Source organism: Phacochoerus africanus, chromosome 11, assembly GCF_016906955.1.
Source record: "Phacochoerus africanus isolate WHEZ1 chromosome 11, ROS_Pafr_v1, whole genome shotgun sequence".
In the NCBI taxonomy this organism is placed as follows: domain Eukaryota; kingdom Metazoa; phylum Chordata; class Mammalia; order Artiodactyla; family Suidae; genus Phacochoerus; species Phacochoerus africanus.
The window spans coordinates 70,497,588-70,514,078 of NC_062554.1; the positions used below are offsets into that span (position 1 = coordinate 70,497,588).

General features: G+C 38.7%; 1 protein-coding gene across 2 annotated transcripts in view; it reads left to right on the top strand.

Moving 5' to 3' along the window:
• CDK14 (cyclin dependent kinase 14) overlaps positions 1-16,491 on the top strand; it is a 619,947-nt gene that overhangs the window by 477,303 nt on the left and 126,153 nt on the right. For both annotated transcript variants that reach the window (XM_047751802.1, XM_047751803.1), the window contains one exon: positions 367-415. In XM_047751802.1, coding sequence (XP_047607758.1) covers positions 367-415 — 49 coding nt within the window. The remainder of the gene's footprint in view (positions 1-366; positions 416-16,491) is intronic.

Here is a 16,491-nt window from a genome sequence, read left to right on the forward strand (position 1 = left end):
ACAGCAGGTCTCACTGGACGTATCAATATTCTTCTCTAAACCTACCTACAGTTTGGAGATTTGGAATTTCCACTCTTTTTTCAACCCGATGAAACTTAGTTATTCTATGAAATAATCACTGAGAAACAATATTATGAAACAAAATCACACTAGACAAAAAAAAAAAAGAAAATAATGCTTCTTTGTTTAAAATGTTGAGCTTCCTGTTTTACTTTTTATAACTGCTCAATCTAAAGTGAAGACCTACTATGGCTAACTAGAACACTGACTTTTTAGAAATTGTTGGGTTTCTTTAAAAAAAAAAACATACTGGCAATATAAACACTTAAAACAAAGATTGTTTATCATTTTCCTTTTTCATTTCAGAACGCTTTACCCTGTACAGCTCTAAAAACCTTAGACAAGCATGGAATAAGTAAGTTTTTTTAAATACAGATTTTATTCGTTCTCTTTTTCTCTCTTTTAATTTTAACAACTCTGCTGTTGTTTGTCATGATGTTCTTTCATCCAGTCATCAATTTTTTGTTCAGTTAACCATTACACAGTTATTAAGCCCTAACTGCATGCCAGCTACCGTGTCCCACCTCAGCCAACACTGTTGTGTGAGTTTGGGTTCCCAGATTGAGGGAGTATTGCTTCAGAGTTGTAAATCCTGAAATTCATTGTGGTCACTCTTCTTCTAACCAGTTTCCGAGAAATGTTTTAGCATCAGCAAAACAGCATTTCTTAAGTGCAATATAACAAAGTCATTTCTAATCTAAATAACATTGGAGACACCCCTTGAACTGGATAAAACTGATCTTTCCAATTTTTTGTCTGCCTCTTTTTCCTTTGAGGTTTATTGGGAAACTAAGTACATGTATCAGTTGGGATATATATACTCTGTTTATTTAATTTCTTTTCTCTCATTGGATCTTGTTGAAATTGCTTTATTTGTTGATTTTGAAATTTTATGACATATGAAGGTCTGGGATTCTTAAGTTATTCACAGGTCTTTTACTGCAACCCAAGCTGTTAGTAAATCGTTGAAAGTTGGGAAGCAATTTGAGTCACTCCCCTCTGATTGTAAGCATCACATTTCAAGCATTATTAGGGGGAAAGGGTATCTGGAACTGCTTTGATTAAATGAATTGTAATTTGTCAGTACAAAATTCTGTCTATGGGAAATTTAGTGTTAAAGTCTTCCTTTTTACTGTTTTCATGTTTAATTTTGGACACTCAATTATGGGAAAAATTAGAAAAACTTTTTATAAAAAAATGCCTTTAATCCCAGTGCTTTCAGTAGATAAACAGCATACAGCTTATATGAGGAACTCATGGAATGAATACATTAAAGTTTTTAGTGGATTATTTTGAAAGACTTGAGAATTTATTTAGATGAAATTCATACTTAGAAGAACACACAGGTATAATTATTTTTGTCTAACACAAGGCTTTGCATTTGCTATTTGAAGGGTCAGTTCTCTTTTTTTATTATTATTACACTTGATTTACAGTGTTCTGTCAATTTCTGCTGTACAGCAAAGTGAACAAGTTATACATATATACACATTCTTTTTCTTACGTCATCTACTGTCATGTTCTATCACAAGTGATTGGATACAGCTCCCTGTGCCATACAGCAGGACCTCATTGCTTGTCCATTCTAAATGCAATAGTTTGAAACTGCCAACTCCAAAGTCCCAGTCCATCCCACTACCTCCCCCTACCTCCTTGGCAACCACAAGTCTGTTCTCTATGTCTATGAGTCTGTTTCTGTTCTGTAGGTAGGTTCATTTTTGCCATATTTTAGATTCTACATTTAAGTGATACCATTCGGTATTTGTCTTTCTTTTTCTGACTTCACTTAGCATGAGAATCTCTAGTTCCATCCATGTTGTTGCAAATGGCATTATGTCGTTCTTTTTTATGGCTGAATAGTATTCTGTTGTGTATATGTACCACATCTTCTTAATCCATTCATCTGTTGATGGACATTTAGGTTGTTTCCATGTCTTGAATATTGCGAATAGTGCTGTGGTGAATGTAAGGGTGCATATATCTTTTTTTTTTCTTTTTTCCCTCTTTTAGGGCCACACCCATGGCATATGGAGGTTCCCAGGCTAGGGGTTTAATGGAGCTGCAGCTGCCTGCCTACACCACAGCCACAGCAATGCCAGATCCAAGCCATGTGTGCAACTTACACCACAGCTCACGGCAACACAAGATCCTTAACCCACTGACCAAGACCAGGGATTGAACCCACAACCTCATGGGTCCTAGTTGGATTCGTTTCTGCTGCGCCCCAATGTAACCTCCCATATATTTTTTTGAATGAAATTTTTGTCTGGATATATGCCCAGGTGTGGGATTACTGGGTCATATGGTAGTTCTTTTTTTTTTTTTGCTTTCTCTTTTTTTATAATGATTTTTATTTTTTCCATTGTAAGTGGTTTATAGTATTGTCAGTTTCTAATGTACAGCAAAGTGATCCAGTCACACACACACACACACACACACACACATACATTCATATATATATACATTCTTTTTTTCACATTATCCTCCATCATGTTCCATAATAAGTGACTAGATATAGTCACTAGTCCCTTTGCTATACAGCAGGATCTCATTGCTTATCCACTCCAAGGGAAATAGTTTTCATCTATTAATTCCAGACTCCCAGTCAGTCCCTCTCACTGCCCCCTCCCCCTTGGCGACCACAAGTCTGTTCTCCAAGTCCATGAGTTTCAGTTCTGTGGAAAGGTTCATTTGTGCTGTATGTAAGATTCCAGATGTAAGTGATATCATATGGTATTTGTCTTTCTCTTTCTGACTTATTTCACTTAGTATGAGACTCTAGTTCCATCCATGTTGCTGCAAATGGCATTATGTCATTCTTTTTATGGCTGAGTAGTAGTCCATGTGTATATGTACCACATCTTCTTAATCCATTCATCTGTTGATGGACATTTAGGTTGTTTCCATGTCTTGACTATTGTGAATAGTGCTGCAGTGAACATGCAGGTACATGTGTCTTTTTGATGGAAAGTTTTGTCCTGATATGTGCCCAAGAATGGGATTGCTGGGTCATATGGGAGTTTGATATTTAGTTTTCTAAGGTACTTCCATATTGTTTTCCATAATGGTTGTGCCAATTTACATTCCCACCAACAGTGTAGGAGCATTCTGTTTTCTCCACACTCTCCAGCATTTGTTATTTGTAGACTTGTTAATGATAACCATTCTGACTGGTGTGAAGTGGTACCTCATTGTAGTTTTGATTTGCATTTCTTGAATAATTAGTGATTTTGAGCATTTTTTCATGTACTTGTTGGCCATGCATATATATATATATATATATATATATATGTATATATGTATATATGTATGTATGTATGTATCTTTTTTTTTTGAGAAATGTCTATTCAGGTCTTCTACCCATTTTTTCAATCGGGTTGTTTGTTCTTTTGCTGTTGTTTGTATATTTTGGAGATTAAGCCCTTGTCAGTTGCATCATTTGAAACTATTTTCTCACATTCCATAGGTTGTCTTTTTTTTTTTTTATGGTTTCCTTTGCTGTGCAGAAGCTTGTCAGTTTGACTGGGTCCTGTTGGTTTATTTTTGCTTTTATTTCTATTACCCTGGGAGACTGACCTAAGAAAATATTTGTAAGGTTGATGTCAGAGAATGTTTTGCCTGTGTTCTCTTCTAGGAGTTTTATGGTGCCTTGTCTTGTGTTTAAGTCTTTAAGCCATCTCGAGTTTATTTATGTGTCTGGTATGCGGGTGTGTTTTAGTTTTATTGATTTACATGCAGCTGTCCAGTTTTCCCAGCACCACTGGCTGAAGAGACTATTTTTTTCCCATTTTATATTCTTGCCTCCTTTGTTGAAGATAAATTGACCATAGGTGTCTGGGTTTATTTCTGGGTTCTCTATTCTGTTCCATTGGTCCATATGTCTGTTTTTGTACCAGTACCCTACTGTCTTCATTATTGTAGCTTTGTAATATCACCTGAAGTTTAGGAGGGTTATGCCTCCTGCTTCTTCCCCTCCACCCTTTCCTCAGGATTGCTTTGGTGCTTCTGGGTCTTTTATGGTTCCATACAAAATTTTGGATTGTTTTTTCTAGTTCTATGGAAAATGTCATGGGTAATTAGATGGGGATTGCATAGAATCTATAGATAGTTTTGGGTAGTATGGCCATTTTAATGATATTAATTCTTCCAATCCAGGAGTATGGAATATCTTTCCATTTATTTGAGTCCTCTTTAATTCCTTTGATTAATGTCTTACAGTTTTCAGCATATAAGTCTTTCACCTCCTTGGTCAGGTTTATTCCTAGGTATTTAATTTTGGGGGGTGTGAATTTTAAAAATATGGTATTTTTATATTCTTTTTCTTATATTTCATAGTTAGTATACAGAAATTCAGCTGAATTCATTGATCAATTCAAGTAGTTTTTGTGTGGAATCCTTAGAGTTTTCTACATATAGTATCATGTCATCTGCATAAAGTGACAATTTTACCTCTTTTTTCCAATTTGAAACTTTTATTTCTTTTGTTTGTCTGATTGTTGTGGCCAGGACTTCCAATACTGTGTTGAATAATAGTGGTGAGAGTTGGCATCCTTGTCTTGCTCCAGATTTTAGCAGAAAGGCTTTCAGCTTTTCTCCATTGAGTATTATATTGGCTGTGAGTTTGATGTAAATTGCATTTTTTATGTTATATTTCTTCTGTACCCACTTTGTTAAGAGTTTTTAATCAGGAATGGATGTTGGATTTTGTCAAATGCTTTTTCTGCATCTGTTGAGATGACCATGTGGTTTTTAATTTGTCTTTTGTTATTGTAGCATCTGATGTTGACTTATTTGCACATGTTGAAACATCCTTGTGAACTTGGGATGAATCCCACTTGGTTGTGGTGTATGATCTTTTATATGTGTTGTTGGATTTGTTTGGCTAAAATTTTGTTGAGAATTTTAACATCTGTATTCATCAAAGATATTGGCCTATAATTTTTGGGGGTTAGTATCTTTGTCTGAGTTTGGTATTAGAATAATGGTGGCTTCATAGAATGTCTTTGGGAATATCCCCTCTTCTTCAGCCTTTTGGAAAAGTTTAACAAAGATGGGTATAAGTTCTTTGTATGTTTAGCTGAATTTGCCTATGAAGCCATCTGGTCCTGCACCTTTATTTGTAGGGAATGTTTTTATTACATATTCAGTTTCATTTGTAGTGATTGGCCTGTTCAAATGATCTATTTATTCTGTTCTGGTGGGCTGTATGTTTTTAGAAAATTGTCCATTTCTTCTAAGTTGTCAGATTTGTTCGCATATAATTGTTCACAGTGTTCTCTTACAGTTTTTTGTATTTCTGCATTATCTGTTGAGATTTCTCCTTTTTCATCTCTTATTTTGCTTATTTGGGTTCTCTCTTCTTGTTGGAGAGTCTGGCCAGAAGTTTGTCAATTTTGTTTACCCTTTCCAAGAACCAGTTCTTGATTTTATTAAATTTTTCTACTGTTTTTTGAATCTCTGTTTTGTTGATTTCTCACTGATCTTTATGATTTCTTTCCTTCTGCTGACTTTAGGTTTGGTTTTTTCTTCTTTTTCTAACTCTTTTAGGTGGTAGGTTAAGTTATTTATTTAAGTATTTCTTCTTTTCCGAGGAAGGCCTCTATTGCTCTGAACTTCCCTCTAAGAACGGCTTTTGTGGCATCCCATAGATTTTGAATGGTTGTGTTTTCATTATTTGCCTTGAGGTATCTTTTTTTTTAATTTCCCTTTTGATTTCCTACTTGACCCATGTTTTTTTGTAGTAGCATGTTGTTTGGTCTCCGTGTAGTCCGTTTTTTCCCATTTCTTTACCTGTGGTTAATTTTTAGTTTCATGGCATTGTGGTCAGAGAAGGTGTTTGAAATAATCTCTATACTCTTAAATTTGTTGAGGTTATTTTTGTGCCCCAGTATGTGATCAGTCCTCGAGAATGTTCCATTGTGCACTTGAAAAGGATGTGTATTCTTACAGATTTTTTTGGATTTAATGTCCTGAAAATATCAATTAAGTCTAACTGCTCTATTGTGTCATTTAGGAACCTTGTTGCCTTATTGATTTTCTGTCTAGAGGATCTGTCCATTGATGTGAGTAGGGTGTTAAAGTCTCCTACTATTATTGCATTCCCAATCAATTTCTCATTTTATGTCTGTCAGTATTTGTTATATCTATTTGAACATTCCTTTATTAGGGGCATATATTATTGACAAGTGTAATAACTTCTCGAATTTATTCTTTTATCATTAAATAGTGTCCTTCTTTGTATTTCTTTCTGGCCTTTGTTTTAAAGTCTATTTTGTCTGATATGAGTATTGGGATTCCCTCTTTCCTCTCATTTCCATTCACATGAAATATCTTTTTCCATCCCCTCACTTTCAATTTATATTTGTGTTTTGCCCTAAGGTGAGTCTCTTCTAGGCAGCATATTGTAGGCTGTGTTTTTAATCCAGTCTTCCACTCTTTGTCTTCTGATTGGAGCATTCAGTCCATTGACATTTAAGGTAATTATTGATAAATACGTATTTATTGCTATTTTAAATTTTGTTTTCCAGTTGATTCGATGTCTCTCCTTTGTTCCTTTCTTTTTTTGTTTGGGTAATTTCCTTTTATATTATGTTTGTGTCCTCTTCTTTTATTTTTTGTGAATGTATTGTTTGGCTTTGATTGGTGGTTGCCCTGTTTTTTTAAGTATGTTAACCCCTTTCTATACCTGCTTGCTTTAGCCTATTAGTCATATAGGCTCAAACACTTTCTAAAAAAAAAAAATCTGTACTTTCTTTACTTGCCCACATTTTATGATTTTGATGTCCTTTTTAACATTTTCATGTTTATCCTTTGGCTATTCCTTGTGTTTATCATCACTTTTACAAATAGTTTTTTTTCCTTTTAGATCTGTATACTGGCTTATTTATTTAGATATTTATACTGGCTTTATACTGCTTTCCAGTTGTGATTTCCTCCATCCTGTATCTTCTTACTCCTTTTTTATTTAGAGGAGCCTTTTCAGTATTTCTTTTAGAATGGGTTTGGTATTGCTGTATTTTTTTAGTTTTGTTTGTTGGGGAAATTCCTTATTTCTCCTTCTATTTTAAATGATATTCTTGCTGGGTAGAGTATTCTAGGCTGCAAATTTCCCCTGTGTGTAACTTTGTATTACCTTGCCACTCTCTTCTGTCCTGTAGTGTTTCTGTAGAGAAGTCAGCTGATAGCCTTATGGGGGTTCCCTTGTAATTAATCCTTTGTTTTGTTCTTGCTGCCTTTAGAATTATTTCCTTATCTTTAACTTTTGCCATTGTTATTATAATATGTCTCGATGTCAGTCAGTTTGGTTTCAACTTGTTTGGGGCCCTCTGTGCTTCCTGTATCTTGATATCTGTTTCCTTTAGATTTGGAAGATTCAGCCATAATTTCTTCAAATATATTTTCAATCCCCATTTCTTTTTCTTCTCCTTCTGGAATTCCTCTTATGCATAGATTGCCCTGCTTTGTATTATCCCATGGATTTCTGATATTGCTTTCATGTTTTTTCATTTGGTATTTTGTCTGCTGTCCTGATTGGGTGATTTCCATTATTCTATTTTCCAAGTCACTTATTCATTCCTCTTCATTATTCATTCAGTTCTTTAGTACCTTTATCTCAGCTTGCATCTCTGCAAATGAGTTTTTTAATTTTTCTTGGCTCCTCCTTATATTTTCTCGTTCCTTTCTAAAGTAGTCTGCATTACTGTTCATATCTGCTCTTAATTCCTTCAGAATTTTCGCTAATCTCCTTTTTGAACTTGGTGTCTGTTGGACTGTAGAGGTCTGTTTCATTGTTTGCTCCTTCAGGGGAATTCTCTTGTTCACTTAACTAGGAATAGTTCCTGAGCTTCTTCTTTTGCTTATATTTTCCTTATTCTGTGAGTTTAGGGAAAACAACCACTGTAGTCTTGGAGGGCTATTTATATACAAGAGTGCCCCTGGGTAGTTTGTGAGGATTTACCTTTTTTTGGCTTGTGGGCTGCTTTTGTTTTGGATACTTGCTGTCTCTTTTCTCAGTGTGCACAGGCTGTTATCCCCTTGATATGGGGTGTGCTGGTGTAAGGCCTGTGCATGCTTCCAGGGAGATGGAGGCAATGGATAGTGCCTGCTTGCTGAACTTTTGAGGGTGGCGAGGACCCATGGGAAGGTGGCACAGGCTGTTCCTAGTTATAGGGCTCTGGGAAGTGGCAGTGACCCTCAGCGAGATGTAGGCAGCACCCAGAGCCTTTGGCAGTGGCAGCAGCAGGTTGTGTGCATTCCCAGGTAAGTGAGAGCAACAACAAGTGGCACTCAGTTGCAGTGCCCTCCTCTGTGGCAACCCCTGAGGTGACTGGGGCCTCATGTCACGCCAGTTCATAGACCTCTAGTGGTGTCAGGCCATGCCAACCTCTGGCATCTAAGATGGTGGTGGTTTCCCCCACCACCCATACCCCGAGCAAGAGCTGCCCCACTTCCTGAGAGCCTGCATGTGCAGAGATAGATATTCCTGTGGATGTCTTGCTGCTCCTCCTCTTGCCCTCCCCAGCAATGGTGCCCTACTCCTCCTATGGGCCCAAGAGTCCTCCTGTGCTCTGTAGACTATGGTGCTTTGCTCCACAGCCCATGGTTCACCGCTCCCTAGCCCCTCAGCTGTCTCCACACAACTAACACTAGTCCTCTCCCCAGAACTGACCTCCAAAGCCTGAGTCTCAGCTCCCAGCCCCCACCTGAGTGTCTCGGGCCCTTGTGTCCAAGGGCGGTGGTTTCAGTGGTCTGTGCGGCTCTCTCTCTACTTTGCCCTCCTCAGTCCAGCTGCTGTGCTTTTCTCTCAGGCTTTGAGGCTCCCCCACCAGGACCGTGGCCTCCTCAGGGTCTGGATTTCTTTCCTCTTTCACAGCTGCCTCTCAGGAGTGCTGGTCCTGTCCTGATTCCTTTTATTTATTTATTTTTTTCCTCTCTCTTTCTCTCTTTTTTTTTTTTTTTTAAAATTTGTTCTACCCAGTTATGTGGAGGGTTGCTTGCCCTTTTTGGAGGTTTAAGGTCTTTTGCCAGCATGCAGTAGATGTTCTATCCAAGTTGTTCTACATGCAGATTTTTTTTTTTTTGGATGTGTTTGTGGGAGAAGGTGAGTGCCACATCCTACTCCTCCTCCATCTTGATCCCTGCCCCCCCAAAATAAGGGTAAGTTCTTACTATCTCAACTTTTCCCTGGGAATAAAAGGTCCTCAGCTAGAAGGGAACATTATGTGTTTCCCCTGCCCTTTAATACCCCTCCACCCTAACTTCACTCATCAGTGGTCTAACTTATTTTAATTAAGTGCTTTCACATGCCAGGTAATATATACAGTATACAGTTCCTGCCTTAATTAGGTGGTCAAACACATTTCTCATGATTGCTCAAAAATTTTTTCCAACCAGGTAGCCACTTTATAAAACAATTTTTGATAAGACAGTTGAATTTCTAACCCTATCTCTGAAGTAACAGGAAAATCTGGCAAATGTACACAGAATAGCATTTGTGGAGAAGAGCCTCCAATTTAGCTTACCTCCTGTTTCCTTCCTTCAGGGGGACAGAGCTAAGAATGTCCTCTAAATGGCCCAGGAAAATAAATGGCAATTTTTATCCATTTAGAGGAGTCTACAGAAGATAGGGTGTGGAAGGGGGAGCTCTACACACAATGAATCTTCCTCCACTGTCCTCTTACACATGTGACCTCAGAGCATTTACCCCTGGCCCATTCCAGTTGTTATCTTTGCAGTTGTATTCAGCACCTACCATCTGTGTGCCGAGATGAATGGGCTTTCTTGTTCAACCATTTCGTAGCGACTAGTGGGATGCCTCTCAGAGAAGACACTTTTGTCCATTTTCTCTGTCTCAGGAGAAAATAGATTATCTCATGTCGTTCCAAAAAAAAAAAAAAAGACAGTTGCAGTTGCAGTAGTATTTGAGCTTTGCATTGCTCTGCTTCATTCTGACCACCTAGGACTGGATGCTTCTCTTTTCTCTGAGAGGTACTGGTCATGTTGCAATAGAAGTTGTTAATTTCATTGGCAAAATTCAGGCTGTATGATCCTCTGGTCTTGCTGCTTTAGATTTTTAATCCTGTGTGCATTGTTCTCCATCTCTGAATTTTTCTTAAAATATATTAGAATCATTAAATATGCTTTTAATTTTGAGGGCAAATGAGAATTCTTCAGAATATGATTTTTTATTAAGTAAGAATGCTGCTGCTAAAAGATAGCACTTCAGAGATATATATTGTTTTCATTTTCCATGAACATAGATTTACGTTTTTCAGCCAAAAACAAGGTCTAAAATACTGAAGGAAATATTACATTTTTATGTAAAGTCTTTTAAATCAGTTGATAGAATTGTAGTTAATATATTTTTTAAAAAATTTCTCCATCACATATGCTTTTTAAAAACCTAGAATTAAAGTCATTTAACAGAGTCCCATCCTTAGATTACTATAAAAATATTTCAGGAAAAATATTAAAAGCTGAGCTTGAAGTAAGGCTTTAAACTTATAAATATGACTTGTTTGGAACCATGCTATTTTCAAATCCCTGTAGTCTTTTTTTTTTTTTTTAATTGCCTTAAGGATTTATTTCAGAAAATACTAAGTAATAAAGTCATCACTAAGTATATTATAAAAATATGACTTTCTGGTATATGTTATGTACTGAATCCTTAAAGCAAAGATATAGCCTCCAGCCAGTTCGAACCCGTTGCAATTTAGAGAGAAGAGAGAATTCGGAGACATTAATTATAATATTGATTCTTCTTCCACATGGACTTGTGACCTTGTAACCATCATCAACATTTCAAAACCTCTCACTTTCTCACTTTAGAATGGGGTCTAGATTCAGAAGAATTGCATTTAAGAGCTATTAAGCAAGTGCTAGCTTTCTCCATTGCCTCTAACTAATTTGCTTGTCTATAGCACAATTACGAAACCAAAACAACTGGTAAATTCTCCTGTACAGCAGTAATAGGTTCAAAATATAGTGAATTCATTTGCAAGAACTAATTTGAATTCAGTTTAAATAGGCTAATATAAGATGAGCAGGTTAATATACAAATGTTAAGTCATTGTTCAAAATTGAGTAATGTCTTTACAAATGTGTTTTAACACAGCTGTTGAAGCCAGTGGATATGTTAACCTGCCTAAGAGAGTAAGAATTTCTTGAGAAATGAATCCTCAAGTCTCTTTGAACAGCTGTAGCAAGCGACCCAGTTTATTTTGGGGCCAAGTCTGCCCTAGGTAACACCCATGCAGTTCCCTGCTGACTTCATTTATACCAGTAACCATGAGCGTAATTTTATCCTTTGAAGGATTTTTAGTATTCTAGGGAAACAAAGCAGTGGTAGGAGAAGAATATCAAAAGATCCATCAGATACCTAAACTCAAAAGGATAATATAAAGGAGAAGTCTTAATTACAGGATTGAGAACAGTAAATACATATTAATAAAGAAAAGAAAGTCCTTTTATTCCCTCCTACTGCAAGTGCATGATCCATGTGGATTCCCTTCTGCTTGAAGGAGATTTTGGACTAAAGGAAGATAAATCTTAATTTTATAAATACATGTTCTGTTTCTGAGGGCCTTCAAAACATTCCATTTCATTTCCTTGGAGTTATAAAGACTCTCCCTATTTTTCTTCCCAATCTCTCTATTTATAGTTGTCTGACATTGGCATGTGTATGCAATCAACCAAGAATTTCAGCCACTTAAAAGATCTTTTATTATTTTGGCTGGAGAAGAAGCCTTAGTATATACTGTCCAGCAATGTTAAGGGTAGGATTCCAGGAGCACATTTGCTGGTTTTGGAACTTTTTAGCAGCTGAACAATTTTGGAGGTTGGAAAGTATCAAAAGAGAGAAGTAAGGATAAGCCACAAAGTCGCAGAGAACAGACTTGGAAAACATAGCTCATGGCTGAGAAAGCAAAGCATGTCCACAGACTTTGAACAGGTGTAGCCAGCCTTGCTCTACCCACGTGCTCTAGTCCTGTTTATAATACTTGTTAGTAAGCCCAACTGGATTTCTCCTAAGAATCAAAAACAGATGATACTTTAAGATGTACGATAAATTCAGAGACATTGTAATGAGGCTACCCTTATTGAAAGGCAAAAATAGAGACGAAAACATTTACCTGCGTGTATTGGAACATACCAGCAGAATCACAAACCCTAATTTAGGAGCTCTAGAAGTGTTTTCTAACTTGGTGTTCTTGAACTTGCCTTGAATATTTTATCTAATTCGATGACTAACTTCCAAAACATATTTTAAAGATGACTCGCTGGATAGTTGTGTTACATGTGCGTAAAACATAATGTACTTAAAATAATATTTAGAGGAATAACAAATTTTTCTCTGTATATTTATATCGCTGGTTCTCTGTTATATTTTCCTTGTCATAGCGGATTGCAGTCCATTAATGTTTAAATAGATGCCTTCTCAAGAAAGAAAATCCATGTTTTGTACTCTTCCCTATTGTTCTAAATTGATCTAAAATTTTCGAAAATAATAATATGCTGCAATGTTCAGTCTTTCAGTTTCTCTGCCAGTTGGCTTTAGAAACATTAGAGGAAGTTAAGAACAGTTATTGACAGTAGGGGGAGCAGTTGAGTTGAGCCAGATCTTAAAATCATCCAGTTTGACACTTTTTTTTTCATTGTTGATCATTGTTCTTATAATTTTATATACTTCAAAGTAACAGTTTCTGTTTATTTAGTGCCTGGAGATTTCTTACGGTATTTTCAAAGCAATTATTCTTTATATCATCAGTGTCCTTTTTAAGGGATGGGTTTATTAGTGTGTCAAGCTCTAAAGCAGACACTAAAGCAGACATTTTGGAATTCCTTTCTCTTCACTCAGAGGCTGAGATGGAGCTTGCAGTTGTCAACTGCACAGCCCTGGGCTTTGAGTTCTGTACTGGGAGGCCACGTGGGGTGTAGTTCCTCACCACACCCTTGGAAATGTTTTCAGCACACGGACAATCCGATTTGCCAAGCAGGCCTCTTGTCCTGACCTTGGACACCCACCCGTGGTATTGTTTGCAGGCCCCAAAGTCTCACCTGCCTGCTTAGAAACTGCAATCCAGAGCCATTCCTGGGGCCATTCAGTTTCATGAGAATGAAGCCTTAGCTCAGTTACTGAAAGCATTATGTAGGTGTGATGTTTATCTGATTTGTTAAAGCCCTTGCCACTGAACAGAGAGCAGTTCTTCTAGAAAATTGAAGAGGGGCTCTTAAAGGGGAAAAAGAGGAGGTCCTCAAATAGGAGGTGCTTTCCGGGCTCCAATGGGAGTCAAAAAAGACACGGCATAAAGATCTGTCCAAAAAGGCACTAGTCAGAGGCAGGTACCAGGAGGACAAAGAGAAAGCTAGCAAATCTGCCAAATCCTTAGTCCCAATCACTAGTAGGAGCAACAGCATAACTGTGATACCACGGAGACATTCCTGGTCGAAGGCCTAACATACACTCGTTAACATACACTCGTTAACCTGTAGTCCTGGATGTCACAGAGGTGGTAGTAAGAATAAACCTTTGTGATAGAGAATTTGTGATATAGAATTGACTTTCATATATGTGGTCACATCTTTATATCCTTATAACAATCTTGGGATGTAGTCAAGGCAGATGTTGTCATCTCCTTTTTATAGCTTGAAGTAAAAACATACGGAGGTCAAATGTTCTATGCCATTGAGAACTACAACTTGGAAGGTATACCCCAAAGTGAATCTTATGAAAGAAATACTATCATTTAAAAAGCCCTGATGTAGGAATTCCCTTCATGGCTCAGCGGGTTAAGAACTCAACATAGTATCTGTGAGGGTGCGGGTTCGATCCCTGGCCTCGCTCAGTGGGTTAAGGATCAGGTGTTGCTGCAAGCTGCTGTGTAGGTCTCAGATGCGGCTCGGATCCAGTGTTGCCATGGCTGTGGCATAGACCTCAGCTGCAGCTCTGATTTGATCCCTAGCCCAGGAACTTCTGAATGTCACAGGTGTGGCCTTGAAAAAAAAAATAAAAGCAAAAATAAACCCCAAAGCTGTGATAGTCAAGTGGGGTTATCAATGCCGGATTTTATTTTGTCCTCACTATGCCTTTGGGTTGGGAGATCTCTTTTGAGACCTGATGCCAGTCACTTCTGGTCCAGGTTATCAACCATGGGAGAGCTGGAATGGAGTAGGAACCTGGGGAATAATGTTTGCAGGAGGCTGACCACCCACACCATCCATGGCGCCCTCTCCTGTGACCGCTGGCTAATGTGCAATGGGATAAAGGCAGGTTTGTGACAACATAAGTACTAGAGATGACAGGCCTGCCACTCAGACCCTGCTCCGGGATTTGTCACCCATTCCACACAGCCCGCACTGCCCCAGGAAATTATCCCCTCTTGTTTTATGTTGTTGCCAGACTTCGTCCGTGTCTTCCTTTTCATAGCAAAGAATTCTCTGACATTAATAACCCCTGGTGGGGGCCAGGGGAAGGCCCCATGCTGTTTGCTCTCTTTCAGGCACAAGATTTTTGTTCCCCTTCTGATAGGCAGAAACTACCCATCTTCTCTCCTGCTAATTGGCATTCTGTGCCAGGCTTGAGAGTTGGCAACAGCCATTGTTTTTCATCCTTTCATATTATGTGTTGGACTCTCATCCAAAAGTACACACTTCTGGTGCGGCTAAAACCTTCCTTCTGCCATCCAGCTCATTAAGGGATAAAACCCAACCAGGCTGCTGAAGCAGCACAGAGTTTCCAAGAGCAGCTGGGCTGCTCATTTCCCTAAAAGGAGGATGATAGAATCAGGCTTTCTTGAGCTGTTCCCTAAAACAGGTCCTAGAAGTGTGAACAGAAGAAGCTCTCCTTCTCCACAGTATAAAAGGGCCGATTTGGGTTCTGCGGCCGGAACAAATGACTGCAAAATGTCTTATCTCTCCTGTTGGGGAGAAGTCTGGATGGACCTGGCTGGTTTTTTTGATTTATGTCTGATGAGGCCAAAATCAAGGTGTTGGTAGCCTGGTCTCTGTCTGGAGGCTCTTGGGGAGAATCTATGTCCAGCCTGATTCAGATAGGTTGCAAAAGTCAGTTCCCTGCGGTTGTTGGGCTGAGGTCCCGTTTCTTTGCTGGTGTCAGCCGGGAGCCTCCCCGCTGCTCCCAAGGCCATGTGCATTCCTCCCAACACTGCCGCCTCCTTATTGAAACCAGCATCAGTGCAGCAAGTCTTTCTCATGCTTCAAATCTCTCTCTTTTGTCCCCTTTTCCTCCTTCTCTTCTGCCTCTGGTGAGAGAAAGTTCTCCACTTATAAAGGCTCACTTGTATAACCCAAGTGAACCTCTCCATTGTCAGATCTGTAACCTTAATTACATCTGCCAAGCCCCTCTTGCTCTGGAAAGTAATGTATTCACAGGCCTCAGGTTGGATGAGAAGACATCTTTGGGACCACTCTGCTTTTCTCAAGTTGGTACTGGGGTGTCCTATTCAAGGGATGAGTTATCGGGTGAGGCAGAGCAGAGGGGGCAAACCCAGCCCTCATCAGGTCACACTCAGCCTGTTTTGCCTGCTCTCTAGACCTTCAGGTGACAGGCATAGACCCTGGACTTTGATGGTTCTACATAGCCTAGTGCACATTAGTTATCCTCAAAACTATGTATAACAAGGAGTTCCCACTGTGGCTCAGTGGTAATGAACCCGACTAGTATCCTTGAGGATGTGGCTTTGATCCTTTGCTTTGTTCAGTGGGTTAAGGATCTGGCATTGCCACGAGCTGTGGTGTAGGTCGCAGAAGTGGCTCAGATCCCGCCTTGCAGATTCCACGTTGCTGTGGCTGAGGTGTAGACAGGCAGCTGCAGCTCCAATTCAACCCCTAGCCTGGGAACCTCCATAAGCTGCAGATGTGGCACTTAAAAAAAAGGGAAAAAAAATTATGTGTAAAGAAGAAATCATTTTCTACCCCAGCATAGAGGAGGAAGAAAAGAGATTTTTCTCAGGAAATCTCATTAGTCTCTGAGAAACTAAAAGTTTGGCCAGATGTTCCTGTCCCCTCTAGAGCAGCGCTGCCCAGCAGAACCTCCTCCATTGATGAAAATATGTATCTTCACTGCCCAGTTCAGCAGCCATTAGCACCCTGTGGCTATTGAGCCCTTGAAATATGGCTTAGGAAGTATATCTTAAATTTCATTTAAATTTGATTAATTTAAAGGTAAGTAACCAGGGATAGCTACCAAATTGGGCAGCACAGCTGTAGATCAACATGTAAACTCACTGATTTTAGATGCCCACTAGTGTGATACAGGTATGGGTGTCTGGTGCTCTGGTGCTTTGGAAGGTCTGTGCTTAAAGGTCCTTGCATTTTGCACTCAAGTGTCTGGAGCTCTTGCTTGATATGTTTGCTTCTTACCTCTGACTTTTATTCTTGAACACTCTGAGAAGATAATAGCTCTGGAGGATCCAG